Source organism: Anarhichas minor, unplaced genomic scaffold, assembly GCF_050575085.1.
Source record: "Anarhichas minor isolate MPS153535 unplaced genomic scaffold, ASM5057508v1 ptg000087l, whole genome shotgun sequence".
Lineage (NCBI taxonomy): Eukaryota > Metazoa > Chordata > Actinopteri > Perciformes > Anarhichadidae > Anarhichas > Anarhichas minor.
In genome coordinates, this window is record NW_027466533.1 from 2,861,958 (window position 1) to 2,878,797 (window position 16,840).

The 16,840-nt window shown below is 44.0% G+C and overlaps 1 protein-coding gene across 1 annotated transcript in view; it reads left to right on the forward strand.

Annotated features, from left to right (window-relative positions):
- The window catches only part of lmo7a (LIM domain 7a), a 46,073-nt gene that overhangs the window by 956 nt on the left and 28,277 nt on the right, over nucleotides 1-16,840 (forward strand). Inside the window, exons 2-4 of the mRNA XM_076081877.1 lie at nucleotides 3,664-3,734; nucleotides 6,204-6,273; nucleotides 11,585-11,691. Of these exons, the coding sequence (XP_075937992.1) occupies nucleotides 3,664-3,734; nucleotides 6,204-6,273; nucleotides 11,585-11,691 (248 nt within the window). The remainder of the gene's footprint in view (nucleotides 1-3,663; nucleotides 3,735-6,203; nucleotides 6,274-11,584; nucleotides 11,692-16,840) is intronic.

The following is a 16,840-nucleotide window of genomic DNA, read 5'->3' on the forward strand; positions in this document are numbered from 1 at the left end:
TGCATTTAGAGTAGAGGTTTCAACAAGTGATTACTGTTCTGTCAAAAAAAACTTTAATAATCATAAAGTTTCCTCTTTTCAAATTGTAAAACAGCTACCAACTAAAAAACAACAACTACCCACCAGCCCTTTAAAAACAAGTCCCATTTTATTCCCAAAATGTCAAATCATTTAAAATTTCCACTCAACCGCCAGCCAGAGTCTCATTCTTTCTTTCTTTCTTTTTTTTTTTTTTTACAAGCGTGTGGAATTATGTTTCCTCATCTCGCAAATTCTCTTCCCAGCAGGGTGGCGAGGAGCCGCTGGAGGGGCTGCAACTAAACAAATATTGTTCTAATTTCACGAGGGGGGTGAATCTGAATTCTTCCGATGTGACATCAGTGTCTCTCGCGCTTACACACTGGCCCATTGTCGCGGGTTACCTCGTGCACCATGGTGGGGGCATGATCTCAGGCAGGGGGCAGGAGGATTAGGTGGGAGGGGGGGGGGGGGGGAGCAGGAAGCAAGTGGAAAAGGTGCAGGCCGAGTGTATTAACAGTGCAGGAGAGGGGTTTTGGCGTAATGGAAACAAGTATGCAGCGATTCTGGCACACTTGACCCTCTCTTGGATTCTGCCGCTGAATGATTAACAAACTGCTCGGGCTTCATAGCGCTTTAAACAGAGGCATGTGTGCACGGCGAGGTTGGTGGTATTGTTAAAAAAAACTAGACTAAATGGTCTGGAGCCTGTCACATGGACACATTCCTGCATTAGCTGCTGCCATGGCTGTGAACAGAGCCAGCGCCGGCCGCTGCGTCCTACAACCGCAGGGCCTGGCGGAATAATAGAGGTCCTTGTTAATTGAATAGGAGAGGCCGTGTAAGTGTTGACGAGCAGGAACAAGTGGCAGTGTTTGTGCAACTTACAGGTCAGAAGATCATGCATATAAACACAAACGCAGTCTGTTATGAACACCAGCTAAATTACTTATCTAATAACTGTTTTATTAGACCGCATCTGTTCCAGTGCTTTTTATGGTTTCAGAAAAAAAGGTTGCTAAATGAATGCTGATGTCCTGACAACGTCGATGGCGTCGTCACCGACGGCTCCTGCCTCTTGAGTCGGATTCCGAAATATGTGGACAGTGTCCTAGTTGCCCTGTGACGACCCACGCGCCTGTCCTCTGCAGAAGAATTTTTAGGAACAATTAGTGGAGGGGGTGTGCATCCGCACAAACCTTGAGTACCAATTTGCCTCAGTGCCCCGCATGAATAAACAATAGTTGTGGTCACGGACGCAGAGAAAAAACCCTCAGTTCCTCTGATTGTGTGTGTTCTACCGAGACATTATTCTTGGGTTCATTGCAATAATACTGATAATAATTCATTTCACGCATGCACCTTACGAGCCCAAAAGGAATTCTGAGGACCACATTCTTGAGGGGAGCGACGGTAGAGTTTGCGGCAAGCCGTTTTGTTTTTTAAAATCTCTGCCCCCTCTGCCTTAAATCTCCACCGTTACATCAGAGCAGCAGTATGTTGGTTCAGATTAGGGGTCCAACAGGAAGGGGGGGGGGGGGCTGGATCTGGATCTGAGGGCAGTTAATTCCTCTAATCATGACGATATCGAGGAGAAACCTGCTCTGTTACAGTTGGCTCAGCGCGAGCTTCTGTGGGTGGGTCCCACCTTCCACGCAAGGACGGGGAGATAATATCTTGATTATCACATTCACTCTGTTTCTTGTCCTATCACACACCTCCAGTGAGCTCCAGTGAAAGAGGGAACATGTTTGACACCGTTTCCACCTGTATTGTTTGTTTTCGTACACGAATCCCAGCCGCACCCAAAGAACAGCAGGGGTCAGGATTGCATATGCTAACTGCACTGTGAACTTTGTTTTCTGTGTGTGAATGCAGTATGTGTGTGTGTGTGTGTGTGTGTGTGTGTGTGTGTGTGTGTGTGTGTGTGTGTGTGTGTTTGTGTGTTTCGCCCGTCCGTCTGTGTTCCCTGTATTCAGCGTCTGGTTGTGTTTGTATTTTTGTCAATGAAGGAGCAGCAGGTAACAAGAATGTCCCGACGATGGCTTGATGGCATTGTGCAAAGACAGTGTGTCAGAGCTTGAATCTCTGTCCTCTATTACAGAATGTGTCTAATTCCCTTGGAATGATGGGTATTTGAGGCCAGCTCAGGTTACCCAGGGTGTAGTCAGAGGTGTAGCAGGACTTTGTGTGAAACAATACAATAATAACAGTGTAATACAGTCAGTCTCTATTGCTCCGGTTTCTCGTTCCGAAAAGTGACGGCCTGTACTTAGCTGTGCCAGTAATAGTCCCAGCTTTTGTCCCTTTCCCTTCAAAGGGAAAAGGCACATCTGACCAATTTGGTTTGTCAGACCCGTTTGACTTGTTTTGCCTTGTGCTTGTGTTTGTGTGTGTGTGTGTGTGTGTGCTTTGTTTAATGGCAGCTGTCTCATATTACTGTACTTACACTGTAATGGCCTATATGTGTGCTCATCTGCCCTGTTGGTAACGTAAACTAAAGACTTAAAGTCAAACACATGGCGGTGCGTATAAGGTCAATGAAGGGTGTTTCATAACTCATCAGTAGTCTCGGGTTGTTTGTTTGACTGGGATCATTTAGCATAATATCTCAGAAACTGGTTTCAGTGTAACGTGTGGTGAAAGTCAGGCCGTGGGCCAATCGGTTAGTGTTTGGGACGGATCCAGATCGAGGATGTCTCAAAATGTTTTCCACACATTGCAAAGCATTTCTGAGCATTTCTTTTGCTACTTCTGTATTATCTACAATATAAAAATGTCATGCATCCATGCATAAATGTCTTTTTTTATCAATGCACATCCAGATTTTTTAAAACTATTAATATTTTCTAAAATAATAAAATATAGACGATTGTGCAGAACTGGTAGAAGTATACACTCTAATTGTGTTGTGATTTGTTTTGGATTTAGCAGCTCAGGTGCTGATTTGTCAAGACGTTGCTGGTGGAAAAATTCAGGAAGTTTGTGTGAGGGAGTGGCCATCAGCGTGACTTTGATATCCCATAACAAAGTATGAAAACATTTTAAGAAAACAATATCATTATTGCCTTTTAAAGGAAATACAGATTGCATGAATGAAAGGCTACAATTGTATGTGTTGTGTTTAAAACCCAGGATGTTTGTCTCAGTGTGTCTACTGTGTACGTGCATGTGTGTGCGGCTGGACGTCACACGTGCACGCAGCCTGCATAATGACTCTTGGTGTTCCACGCAGTGGTGGTTTGAGATCATGGGAAAGGCATGAGGCTACAACACAGCGCTCCAGATGCTCCCGTAGCCTTGCGGTCTTTGGGCAGCCTGGCTCCAGCACGGTTTTAGCGCAGCTCTCCAGTTTACCAGCGACTTTTAGCACCAAAGTGAGGAGAAGGGTGAGTCTCCCGAGGAATACCTGAAGGACCGCGAGACTCAACTCTGTCCCGGAGACACTGTAGGAACTCAAAGGAAATACCTCTCACTTCCTCTGCTACTGTTCTCAACATCCTACCTTTCTTCTCCAACCTCCCCACCCCGTTCACACACACACACACACACACACTAACCCCCGCCTCCTCTCCTCACCCAGCCCCTCTCGCTATTTTGCTCACTCTTTTTGTATCCCTTTTTTTTCTCTTTCTTTTTTTCCAGGCAGTAACCAAGAAAAGATTCGGGAGCGACGACTTCCGATCAGCGCTGGAGAATGGAGTTCTGCTGTGTGAGTAAGTACTTTCCCCAAGCGCCTCTGTCGAGCCATTCATTCCTGTGGAAGCCCTCCTGCTCTCCTCCAGGTTCTGCACCCCAGCGTAAGTGTTGCTGATATTTCCCAGGCGGACTCCCCGCCGGGCCGCTGTTTGTTTGTCAGCCACATGAAGTGAGCCAGACACTGTTTCCAGACAGCACAATGGGGCTTGCATTGTGTGGTCATTTGATGCCTCCGGTGTCGTATCTGCCCTCTGTGGAACTGTTTGAGGATGCGGAGCGTGATCTATTCCAAGAGGAGTTTGTGTTTGACAGATGTTACAGATCTGTTGAGTGCCTTCCTTTACTTTAATGAGAAGCCGTGTAGTGTGTGGAGAGAGTTCTGATGAGTTAGAGATGCAAATGTATCAATGCCATAGACTTTAGATAAGAAGTATACATAGTCACACATTGGTTTGTGGACGTTTTGAAGCCTTCAATTCTGCGTTTTGGCCGTCACCATCTTGGATTTCAGAGACGTCTCTGTCAATCACAGTAAGCCCGCCCTAAATCATCCCCTGCTTTATGGTCTGTTTGACTCTAAATGGACCATAATGTACTAAATGAACATCATGCTGTATTGAAGAAGACTTGAAACTAGAGATTGAGACCATACACTCATGTTTACAATGTTTACTGAGGTAATAAATCAAGAGAGAAGTAGAGTCATTTTCTCATAGACTTCTATACAATCGCCTCCTGCTGGCCATTAGAAAGAATGCAAGTTAAAGACACTTCAGCATTGGCTTCACTTTTCATAAGTGAAAGTTGCTGCCTGATCTACCCAGAATTGGCTTTTGCATCGATTCACCGACTGCTCTGCTAAGAGTTGTGGCTTCTCTCATATCAGTGATGTGTTTGTGTTTGTGTTTGTGTGTGTGTGTGTGTGTGTGTGTGTGTGTGTGTGTGATAGGGTTAGCATCATGTCCCTTTTTATACATTGGTGTGTGTGTGTGTGTGGGCTGCCCCGGTGGATGGACACAGCAATGTGGTTTGCACGCATCAGCGAGAAGCTGTAATTACCAGCGGCCCATGCAGAATCTTTCTAAACCTCAATCAGCATCGTTTAAAGGAGAAAGCGACTCGTTCTGCTGATCCGGGCCTGACTCCACTGATTGCGTGGAGACGCTGTGGGGGGGGGGCTGTCCACGTTCTCTCAGCGCGAGGAAGAGGTGGGCCGAGATTAAAACCGCTTTCACCTAGATACTCGGCCTCCGTTCCCATTGTGTTGTGGTTATCACAGCTGCTCGGGGAGGAATGTTTAGTGCGGGTCACACACATGATTACATCCTACTTGGCTTACAGTGTGTGTTATCTGGTGACACATCACTGCTTTCTATTGTTTCACCGCTAAATGACTAACTTAAAATCACATTCCCGTTGCATTCTTTCTCTGCATCTATTGTCAACCCATACAAAATACCCCCCCCCCACCCCACACCCCAATCTGTCTGCTGTACTGAGAGCAGAAGACTCACTTTAACACTTTAACATGTGTCCCTTTTCTTAAAACAACAGAAAGATGTTTAAGATTAAGACGTTACATAAAAAAACAAAGGACCAAATATAAAAAATGTCCAATAAATGATGTGGCAATATAACACTGAAAGGAGCACTATTACTTTTGATGCTATGAGTTCAAGCTGCAACGATTGCTCAATCAATCGGCAACTATTTTGATAATCGATTGATTGTTTGAGCCGCTTTTCAAGCAAAAAGAATTGCAAACTTTTAACTGTTCCATCTTCTCAAATGGGAGAATTTGCAGCTGTTTCGTTTCTTGTATTGTGGTTAATTGACTCATTTTAGGGTTTTGACTGTTGGTTGGACAAAACAAGACATTTGAGGATATTGCCATGAGCTCTTATTGTGACAGGCATTTTTCACTTTCATGGTGTTTTATATTTCATAGAGCAAAACATTAACACGGAAATAATTTGCGGATAATTTGTAAATTGTAGCCATAATCTGAGTACGTTTTGTTGCTAATTCCTCTGCTATTTTACTTGTGAATGTAAGACTTGCACCTGTAAAAAAATGTACACTGTGGCATTACTTCTTTTATTAGTAGTAAAAGTAGTTTTTTTTTTTTTTTTTGACCTCTTGGACCAAAGGAACCCTTTGAAAAGCACCATCATCTATGAAAAACCATAGCAGTTTTTCTGAGCTGGTCTGTGGTGATTCCTGTTTGTTTGGGGTTGTTCCAACAGAAGAGGGTATGTTTCAGGAGCCGGGGACCCAGCGTGTTTACATCACGGTGCACCACTAGCCATTTACTAAACAGAAGCCAGGTGGCCGCCATTAAACAAAGTCATAAACACACAACACAGAGACTTTGCAACACGTTTTGTTCGTTCCTTGTTAGTGAGACCAGACTAGCCAATGACCGAGTGCTTTCACTTACCCTCTTCCTTTCCCTGATGTTGTCCCTCTCTTTCTTTTGCTCGCAGTCTGATCAACAAGATCAAGCCTGGTGTCATCAGGAGGGTTAACAGGCTGCCCACACCTATTGCTGGACTGGTAAGTCTCTTTTTATTCAGCTTAAATATGAGGCAGAGGGCATTGCATGTACATTGTGTTTAAGTGGAGGTGCTCGTGAATAGGGTACAATATTTAACTAATAGATATCTCCATCAAACTGCCCCAGCTGATTACTAACATTAAGGGAATTCAGTTTTCCAAAAACTGTCTGTTTAAGTATGCAAATGAGGCATTATCTTATCAAATATGAGCTAATCTCCAGAACAGAAATCTGACCATTGAATAAAGTCAGATTCAAATGTTGTTGACATTTTAGAGTCAAAGGTTTTTACAGAGGGAATTTTGGATATCACTTTGTATCACTTCTTAAATAAGAAAATACTGTCAACAGCCATGTTTATAGGAATAAAAACCTTCAGAATATGGATGTTGAAACTGGGAAGTTTGGTGTATCGTGCTACTCAAGTGGAGATGTCTGGCTCAGAGTCTGAGAAAAATGTGATCATTTAGAGGAAACCCAAATGCTGCATAGAAAATTCAAAATGGCTGACTTCCTGTTGGCTTTGCGGTATCGTTCCAAGAGCCTTTTTTTAAAAGTCTGGACATGATACATATGCCTGCCAAATTCCATACATTTAGTTGAAATTTAAAGGAACGTGCTTCTACTTTGAAGACTGTTCTATACATTTAGAACAGTTACATATAGCAGAATAGGGTCAAATATTTTGAATGCTCTGAAAGAAAACAAGCAAAATGGCCCAAAATCTGAAAAGTGATCAGTGCATGAAAGCAACTATGTTTGTACCCGGGGTGTCTCCCGTCAAAGGGTACATATCCTCAACAGCTCATCCTAGTTTCCTTCGTACACGGTTTTGTCTCCTGTTACTACTGATGTACAAATGCTCAAGCAGCAGTTGAGCTGACTGGCGACAGGTCTGAGGGCACGGCTGCCAATGGGAGAGAGGTGTTTGCCTCAGTGACTTGTCGCTCCTCATATCCGTCCGCACTAATAAGTTCGGCAAACGGGGAGCTGCTTGAAAGGCCGCTGGCCGCCTTTGAGCGCACCCTAAATATGATGTCTGCCATGCTTGAGGCTGGGTTCAGTCAAAGTCATTTCAGACAGAAAAGTCTTTGTGCCGGTGAGGATAATTAAGTTTTTGATTGAGTGACGGGAGGTCAGACGAGGGCAGAGCTCGGCTCACGTAACAACCTGCTATTGAATCAGTGCTTTCAAACCTTTTCACCTTTTTAGACGCGGCAATGTCTTCAAATTGAGGCAGCTCGTGGCAGAGGCCTTTTGGCCCACAGTGGAGTAAATGTTTTGGGAGTGTCTGCACACAAGTGCTCGGGAAGTAGAGGGTTGAAAACCCTACCTTAAACCCATCCTTCACAAAGCTCTCTCTTGTGGGAGTAATTGGGTCCAGCTGTCTGGAGGAATTACAGAGAACCCCAACCTTAACCCAGCCAGTCTGAGTGTACAGCGGTGGGCTCAGTAACGCTCAACATGTTTGGCAGGACAATGACAAGTAGAAGAAACAGACTGGCATTCATGCTCGACGTCAACAGTAAACACAGTACTTGCGTTAACAAACACTGTGCCGTCATATCTGGGATATCACATAAATCTAATTTACTGCCAGTTTGCTTTGAACCGTTAGTAGTACAACTGGCTGGACACCTGCTGAGGTAATGAGGTACAGTGTGTCCTCCGTCGGCAGCGTCGGTGTGGTATTTCCGAGCACTTGGACAAAAACCCGAAACCACCTGATCGTAAATTCTCCAGCGAATGTGAAGGCTCCCGGTTGGCCCACGGCGATCAGTTACTGCCAACCACATGGAGAAAAGGGGAGAGCTCTCCAAAAAACAAACATTACTCGCTCTCTCTCACTCTGCTGTGTGAGAAAAGCTTTTTCTCCCAAAGTATTCAGGTAGTGTTGCTGAGGTTGTCTCTCATCTCCATGAATAATAACGAATGTATGTTTAAATATGCAAATGAGGCATTATCTAATGCAAATATTTGGGGAATGGGAGATTATCTACAGACGCAAATAGACAAAGCAGTAAAACAAACACCCAAATGTGTATTTTGGATGTTTTCTTACCAAACATGTTATTGCCCATAGTGTCTCACCTTGAGTGTTGAAATGAAGTGTTTAAAAATAAAAATTTTAGCTGTGATCTCTGACATTGTGAAATCATCATGTGATTGTATATTTTTAGCCAATTGTCTCCACATGGTGAGGATTATTGTGTCGGATTTGTCCTCATGTATGCTATCTATCTCCACTAAATGTTGTCAGAGACGAAACTGGAAATTTGTAGCATGCTCAACAGTCTAAATGGCACGTGGAAGAAACTCAGAGTAAGAGTAATCCGTCTGTAATGTAGATACAATATAACTTGAATCGCCGCCCAATGCAAGGCTCTTTGCAAACATGCCTCATTAGCGCTCAAACGTTTCCAAGCATTATGGTCATAACTGTGGATTTAGTTTTGCTATCTGAAAGAGTCAGCGCTCAAATCGGCACCAGGCTTCAGCTGTAGCAGAGTAAGAAGCTCAGGGAGGGAAGAGAGGGGGGGAAAAAACAAAACGGAAATCTCTGGTTTTGTGGAATATTTAGCAACATTGGCTCCAGACCCGGGCCTATTCCTTGGCTTCGCTTGTGTCCAAGGGAATGTTTCCCATGTCAACACACTTCTCCCGCCTGCTGCTGAGCAGTCAGCGAGCTGTGGGTTTGGGCCATGGCACCCTGGTGCCCGTGGCCCCCTGTCCCGCTCTGACCGGTGCTGAAGCAGGAAGTAGACAGCTGTGCGGTCGGGGCGGCTAGCTACGTGAGCGGGGGCTCCGGATCTGAGGCCCACTGGGCTGACTCCAGAGAGGGACGGAGTCAAAGAAGACTCCATCGGCCTCTGCCCACCGTAAAGGCACTGTAATTGGCATGTTGCTGGATGTTCCCGCATACACCAACTCCTTGGTGAGTTGAGGTGGCAGTGGGAGGAGATAAACAGACGGTTCCAACGACCCTCGAGGGTGTCTTTACTCCTCTAAATGTCTGTGTAATCATCCGAGCAATGACAGGCATCCCACCGCGTTTTGTCACTGTTTGTGTTGTATGGGTGCGTGTTATGTCTGGATCCGACAGCTGGGGGAAAAGGGGGCGGGGGGTCTTTCATTGGGTCCGTTTCAGGAGAAGCAACATTTCCAGTATTCCATCTCTTCTGGGTTTATTGTCACAGGACTTGGAAAGGCGTAGCCTGATATTTTAACCATAGCTTTTGCTTGGTGATTTCTGCGCTGCCAAAGGGGTCACTGGAGGGTAAATGTAGAGTATGCACATCTTAGACAAAGAATGCAGTGGAAGAAACAGAGGGACCGGTAGGGATCCGAATCGGACACCTTACAAGCCAAGTCTTTCCGTCTCTCGGTGCGAAAGTGCTTAAAATCAGGGGGTTCCTCGAGTCTGCATGAGGATTAGGAGGCTGCTGGATGGGTGCAGCATATTTAGCAGGATTATGTGCAGGCACAAGTCAGCATAACATTCCTTCAACATCATTATCTCTGCATGTTCTGGGGCTGGTCGTTGGGAGGGGAGGGGGGGAGCTTTTAAGTGTGTTCATAATGCTCTTTGAGTTCAAATGACATTCAGACATAAGTGATATTAACGAGCCTTTTACATAGGCCTTGATTACATGGGATTATGGTGAGTCTTGGCTTCACAGGGGCTCGACTAGGGGCCTGGTCGCAAAAAGAGCTCAGTGGTCTTTTATGAGCTGCATTCTTTCAAAAAATAAAAGTGGTATCTAGAGCCAGACCAATAAATTATCTGGGTCGCTATTAGCTTTTTATTATTGTCTCTCCGTATGTGTCGGTCGATAAGTAACAGGAAATGACCAGCGATTATGTCTGCGTGTCACAGTTGCATAGATTGTCCACCAGAGAGCACTGACAAATTTCTTGTACTTTAAAAATCAGTAAATATTGAGGTCACCATTCTTTGTCGATGGTATATGTGTAGATTATGTAATATATATTACATATATATATATTAGTGCTGGGCAACGATTACAATTTTTTAATCGCGATTAATCGCATGATTTCTTTTTGTGAACGATGTCGCAGGGACACATGGGGAGAGAGATGAAAGTCGCGTTCACTGTATGCGATAAACCTCGACAAGTCATTAGCAGTTACTCTACTCTGCACCTATCTGGAAATATGCCATTACCATGTCTATTACCAGGAGAAAGCAGAGGAGGAGAACATATCTTCTGTGTTATAATGAATAAATTGTGACCCCAGTGCCTGTTGACAGAGAAGGGGGGGGGGGGGGGGTTGATCCTTGGCCTGTACGGGGCCCACGGTGACCCCTAGGGCCTGACAAAGTGCCGTTAAGGGACAAACAAAGCTGTTAGTGAGGGATTCCTGCACAGAGAGGTCAACACTGTCCCTAGCATTTGCTAATAAGCATGTTTGCCATTTAAATATAGAACTAGCTACCCCTTAATTATTCCAGCCCATGTTGGGGCCATGTGTCATTACATGAAACCCTCCTAAGGAGTTCTGTCCCAGTGAAGTGCTGACTTACGAACAAGACACTCGGGATTAGAACTGGAGAAGTCATAACCCCTGAAAGGAATGGTGTTTTTCTTGTGTTCGCAGACGAGTTTTTAAACGCATGTATATTTATAGAACAACATGTCTTTCTGCCATTGTGCATCACTCTAATTATGTGCACACATATAAAACTGTACGCAGTATAAAATGATTGACACAGTGTAGGACACGCCCATGTCCTCCCGTCGGTTTCTATCAACTGACCTCCTGTATCATAGCAACCAAATGTCTCCAAAATACTCCACCGCACCGCAGATTCCGCAGGTATTCTCGAGTGAAGGGCTCGACGGGGAGGGGACGGTTTCAGGGTGTGAGGAGAAGGAGAGCGTAGCCGGCATTGTGTGTGTGTGTGTGTGTCAGTGTTTTTACACTGGCATGGCCGGTTGGGTGGGACTTGTGCAAAGCTCTGATGTCATCCTTCCTGGTTTGAGGCTGTGTCCCCACCCTAACCCAGCCCACAGGTAGCTTTGCTGCTGCCAGTCAGCTCCTGTCACACAGCCTCTCCCCTCCCTTCCCCTCCCGCATGTGTGTGTGTTTGTGTGTGTGTGTGTTCTGCACTGGGCCACTTCTTATTTGCCACACACATGCTCCTCCCCGTCCTGTCTCTGCTCTCTGGCTATGTGAACTTTGGAAGCAGTGAGTTTAGGCTGCGTCCCCTGCCAGAGAATTCTTGTGTGATTATTCTTCGCCTCCTGGAGGTGGACAACCCTCATCCCGGCTTTGTTCTCTGTCCAGGACAACCTCAACGTCTTCCTCAAAGCCTGCAAGAAGCTCGGACTAAAGGAGGCGCAGCTCTTTCACCCAGGAGATCTCCAGGACTTATCCACGAGAGTCACAGTCAAGTAAGTTCCGATCTGATGAGCTTTGTTAACATACAGGCACCACTAGATACCTGTTCTTGCCATTCACAGAGTTGAGGTCCAACTCGTGGTTTTGACTCTTCCTTGATTGAGCCAGCTTCTTTTAATGTTCTCATTAATATGCGCAGAAAGTATAAACATGTAACTTTCACACATACGGCATTGCGGATCACGTGTGTCCTCGTGTGAGACATGATTCAAGCTGCAGTTTTTAAAAAAAGGTCAGTGCTATTTTCAGTCTGGATGTATTCTTGTGTTGGTGAGCACCCGTTTAAGCACAGCTCTATTCAATTCAATTCATTTTTTATAGCCCAAAATCACAAATTTGCCTTAGAGGGCTTTACAATCTGTACACATCCGACATCCTCTGTCCCGGGACCCTCGCATCGGAACAGGAAAAAACTCCTTTAACGGGGAGAAAAAAAGGAAGGGATCTCTCTATCAGGATGGACAGAAGTGAGATAGATGTCATGTGTACAGAACGAACAAGATAACAGAGTTACAACACATTCAATGCATATGACATAAATGATTCATATAATGAGAGTAGTGAGCAGAATAATGATGGAAAAACTACAACTACTAATAATAACAGCAGCAGTAGATATAGTAGAATGATAATGATAACACATCTATCTGTTTTCTTTCAAATATATTGAAACTACACGGGTTTGAAGAATGTTCCGATCTGATCAAGTTGATTTCCTTTTTGGTGCAGGTCTAGAAAATCACAAATCATGACAAAATAATCAAGTCATGGAAGCGAAGGAACATCAAGAAATGTTTTATTCTTGATAGTGTGAACAGAAAGAAGCTCAGCTGGAGCAGGACAGAAAAACACTTTTTATACTTTTTAAGTTTCAGACAGTTGCTCTGCGCTCATTTGCGTGCCGGTCTGATATGCATGCGGTATGTCGAACAACCTGTTCAGCTTTTTCTTTTTTTTTTACACAGGTGCGCCCTCAGGAGGGAGCGAGGTAACCCAGAGCTTTGAGCACAGTCCATCCACAGTGACACTCTCTCTCTCTCTGTGTGGCTGTACAGCACAAAGAAAAAAGTGCTTTAGCAGCCATAGCCTGCAGGTTGTTAAACTTCAAGTAGATAAGCATGTAGTAGCAAAGACATCACTTCAGGTGGCAAAATGACGCTAGTCCTCTGAGATGTCGCCACAATGTGGAGGACCATTCTTTTCCCATGATCCACCCAAGGCTCTTGTCAGTCATCAGTCATTCTTCAGTAACGCTGACAATGGTGTCGAAACCACGGCGGTCATAAAAAGAATAAACACAGAGGCAGATGTACTGTACACTGGAATATGAACTCTGAATAAACAAATCTGCCTGCCCTTTCTCATCAAGACACACCCTGTCTGTCCCCACAGCAGAGCACACGCTGCCCTAAGGCACAGCAGTGTCATAAATACAGGGACAAGTCTTTTATGGACCTGTTGCATTACCGGACATTTCCCCTCTCGCATTGTCGTTTTCCCCATGAAACAGGCGCTAAAGGACTCACAATGTGGACAAAAAATGGCACCTAGATTTATGCAGTGAAAGCTGGCATGTCACTAAATTTCACATTATGTTTTTTGTGTGTAATCCTTCGAATGTCCCAGTCTCACTGCTCTGTTGGAACTGGGTGTACTCAGCTCTTCTGCCACCATGTCTGCCTGCGTGCGGGGGTTTTGGGGAAGGGAGGGGATCACTTTCTATTTATAGGTCCTGGGGGTCACTTTGACAAGTGCTTTTAATAGTGTGTTGTCCCCCCCCCAATACATTCATTAGGTTATGCAGTTGAGATCGTGTTTTTCCACTTTATAAGAGGAAGAAACATGTATCTTTTCTTTGTGTCTTTGATTGCTGCTGTTGCTCACGTCAAACAGTTTCAGGTTCTCTGTCTTTAGATGAACCCTCAGCTGCTCCGACTGTAAGTCCGTTCTTCAAGTTGATTTTTCAGTCACTTTTGTTCTTAAATGCGGCGTCGTTTCATCGGGCTAAAATGTAGAAATATTTGTAGCCTCAATGTTGTGGTGCCCACGGCTGCAGTATTTAGAGATGGCACACGCAGAGTAACATGAGGAGCTGATCCCAAACATGGCTGCAGACGAGCACGACCAATGGTTTTATTTCACTGTGGCTTATCAGAGCCTGTAGGCAAATGAGGGAGAGAGAGAGAGAGAGAGAGAGAGAGAGAGTTGTCTATCAGCTGTCTTTGCCCCTGGTGTGTGTCCAACCTCCACTCCCTTAAACCCCGTCTGACAGGTGCTTTGCTCAGCTTCCCTGTTCTCTGTTTCAGCAGCACTACGGTTGTTATCCTGTTAGTGCTGTAAGTTTCCTTTTCACTGATACATGAAGCAATCAGCTATTTTTACCCTCTCTTTTCAGTGGTTATGAACTTTTCAATTTATTTCATTTCTCTTGCTTATTTTTTGTTGAATTTGCAGGTTTTATAGATAAAGTTATAGTTGCAGGCACAGTGTAAATATTATTATATTATATTATTAATTCATTGATTTCACTAGTCATTTATCGAGGAATATTACCACACATATTCTGACTCCTCGATGTGTTTTGTTCTATTTTTACTGTTGCTTGGTCTAAGCAAGACATTTGATGATGTCACACTGGATTTCATTTCTTTTATTTTTTACACATTTTGTGGCATTTAAAGACCAAACAATTAATGGATTTATTGAGGAAATAATAAGTAACTGCCGCCCTAATCTGCAGTCACTTGTATGAAAGGTGCTACACTACAAATATGTACAGAAGTACATTTTCAACACTAGTTCAGTGAAGAAGAAACCTCCCATTGACTCAGATGAATCTCACACATTGGTAGTTTGTGCTTGAAATGTAGTTATTAGCGTCGGCAGGTGTCTTTCTTTTAGCGTGAAGCTTGAGTCAGATATTGAATAAATATGAAAGCAAGGTGTGCTGAGAACACAGTTTAATTCATACTGGGCCACGTTGTCATGACAGCCATAAAGGATTATCGGATGTCCTTGTTGACCTTTGAGCCTTGCGGTTGTTGTAGTATTGGCCTCACCGCCATCTGGAGCGCATGTTGCTCTAGTTATGTAGCCTGCTGTCAAAAAAAAAAGTTTATCAGCTACAAACACATTGAACATCAAAATATGTCATATATACACACATATACATATACATATATATATATATGTATATGTATATGTGTGTATATATAACTTGACAAACTGTTGTAATAGAGAAACAGACTGATAAGCTGCTGGGTGACGCATTCTGGAAGATTTCCTCACATCTTCCACGTGTCGCTGAACTACAGCCAAGTGCTGAAAACACCCAGCGGTGTCATTCTGACCGGACCAGAATCGGACTCATCCCACATGATTCACCGGCTGCTTTAGACCAACTCTGTCCGCTCGTAACAGCTGCCCAGGAAAGGGGTCTGGAGAGCATTGGAGTGCTTCAGATGAATCATGGCATCTGAAAGTGCTCCATTTAACCTCGGCCACTTCCTTTTTAGACACTTAGCTGCCATTTGGAAATTTCAACAGCGTGGAGTCGAGGTTGGACCGGGACCTCGACTCTTCGTTGATATAAAGGAAAAAGGCTAAAACACGCCAGGGTGACACAAAAGGTCAGCTGATTACTGTACGCTTGACCTCTATGAATGTCTGAACAAGTGGTGTTTTGTCAATGAGATACTGCAGGATATGCAGTGTTTGTTTGTCATTACACTGGAACTCTACACACTGTGCTGCTGTACTTGTTGCTGTGGAGGGACTCTCATGCTTAGTCAGCTGATTTCAGTGTGTAAGCTGCATTAACGTCGGCTTAACCCTCCTAATGGCTGCCTTTTTATCAAAGTAGTTTATCAAAGATGAATTGCAGCATATCTGATCACATGCTATGTAGATGTTGTAAAACTCCTCGGAAGACAAGCTATCAGTAGTGTTGGAAAATAACTTAGTAGATTAACTCAATTACTGTACTTGTGTACAAGTCTGAGGTATTTGCACTTAACTTTTGTATCTCTACTTTATGCTTTATACCTCACTGCATCTAAGAGGGAAGTATGTAGATCTACTTTTGATACTTAGAATATGCTTTATGATAACAATGTATCAAATGGAAGCATTAAACCAGCTGAAGACCCTATTATCACCTGAGTCTGCAGCTCCCATCGGCTTTACGGGGATGTATAGTGAGTTTTCAGCTCATTTTTTAACTGTTCGGCTCACAACTTTACTGTTTTGGTTCACTCTCACATAGCATCGATTTCACCCGCAGCAGGCAACTGTTTTCAGCTAAAGAAGCTCTAAAAACCCGCCGTACACTACCAGCTCAGCACCAAACAGCAGACAGACACAGCTATGGACTAGCTGGTGAACACAGTGCAGCATTTAGCAGCTAAAGAGACAGATATTTCTCTCATGAGTTGGTAGACTCAAAGCAGACGTAAAAGAGAGCAAATATTAGACTTGAATTCATCAGGTGACCAGAAACACGACTTCAAATGAATGATAATGTTGCTCTAAAAATATGACGTAGAAATATGCAGTAATTTGTGATCAAGTGACGACATGTCAGCGTTTCTGCTGTGGTCAAAAATCACTTCATGCAGGTTTAACATATATTCTGCTGATTGTACTTAAAGGTAGTACTTTTACCTGAAATTGGCTACTTTTACCTGAAGTATTACTACTTGTATTGAGGTAAAGAACTCATGGCTATGAGTCCAGCTTTTGCACCATGACCTCTGGCAACTGACAAAACAAACCCCCCGCTGAGAGGAGTCCAAAGTCTCACTCGTTGCCGCCGTTTGATTTTTAAGCAAATTATTGACACGGGTTGACTGTTCTCCAAACTGAAAAAAAAAGCTAACTGCACTGGATGGGCAGGTACATCAAAATAGTCATTTGAGGAATGTCAATGACCCTTTTAAAACAATAGATTAAGAGGAGTGGCTGCGTGGTGTGATTCTATGATTGTGATTACGCAATGGCATCCCTGGCTCTGGATCAAACCAAATGTTTGACCTACCTGAAGGAATGTGCTGTTTCCCAGACAAATTTGGACTGCCTGTTATCAGAATTTACTTAATACTGCACCTCACGCCATGTGTGTGTACTGCTGTTGATGTAGTTTAA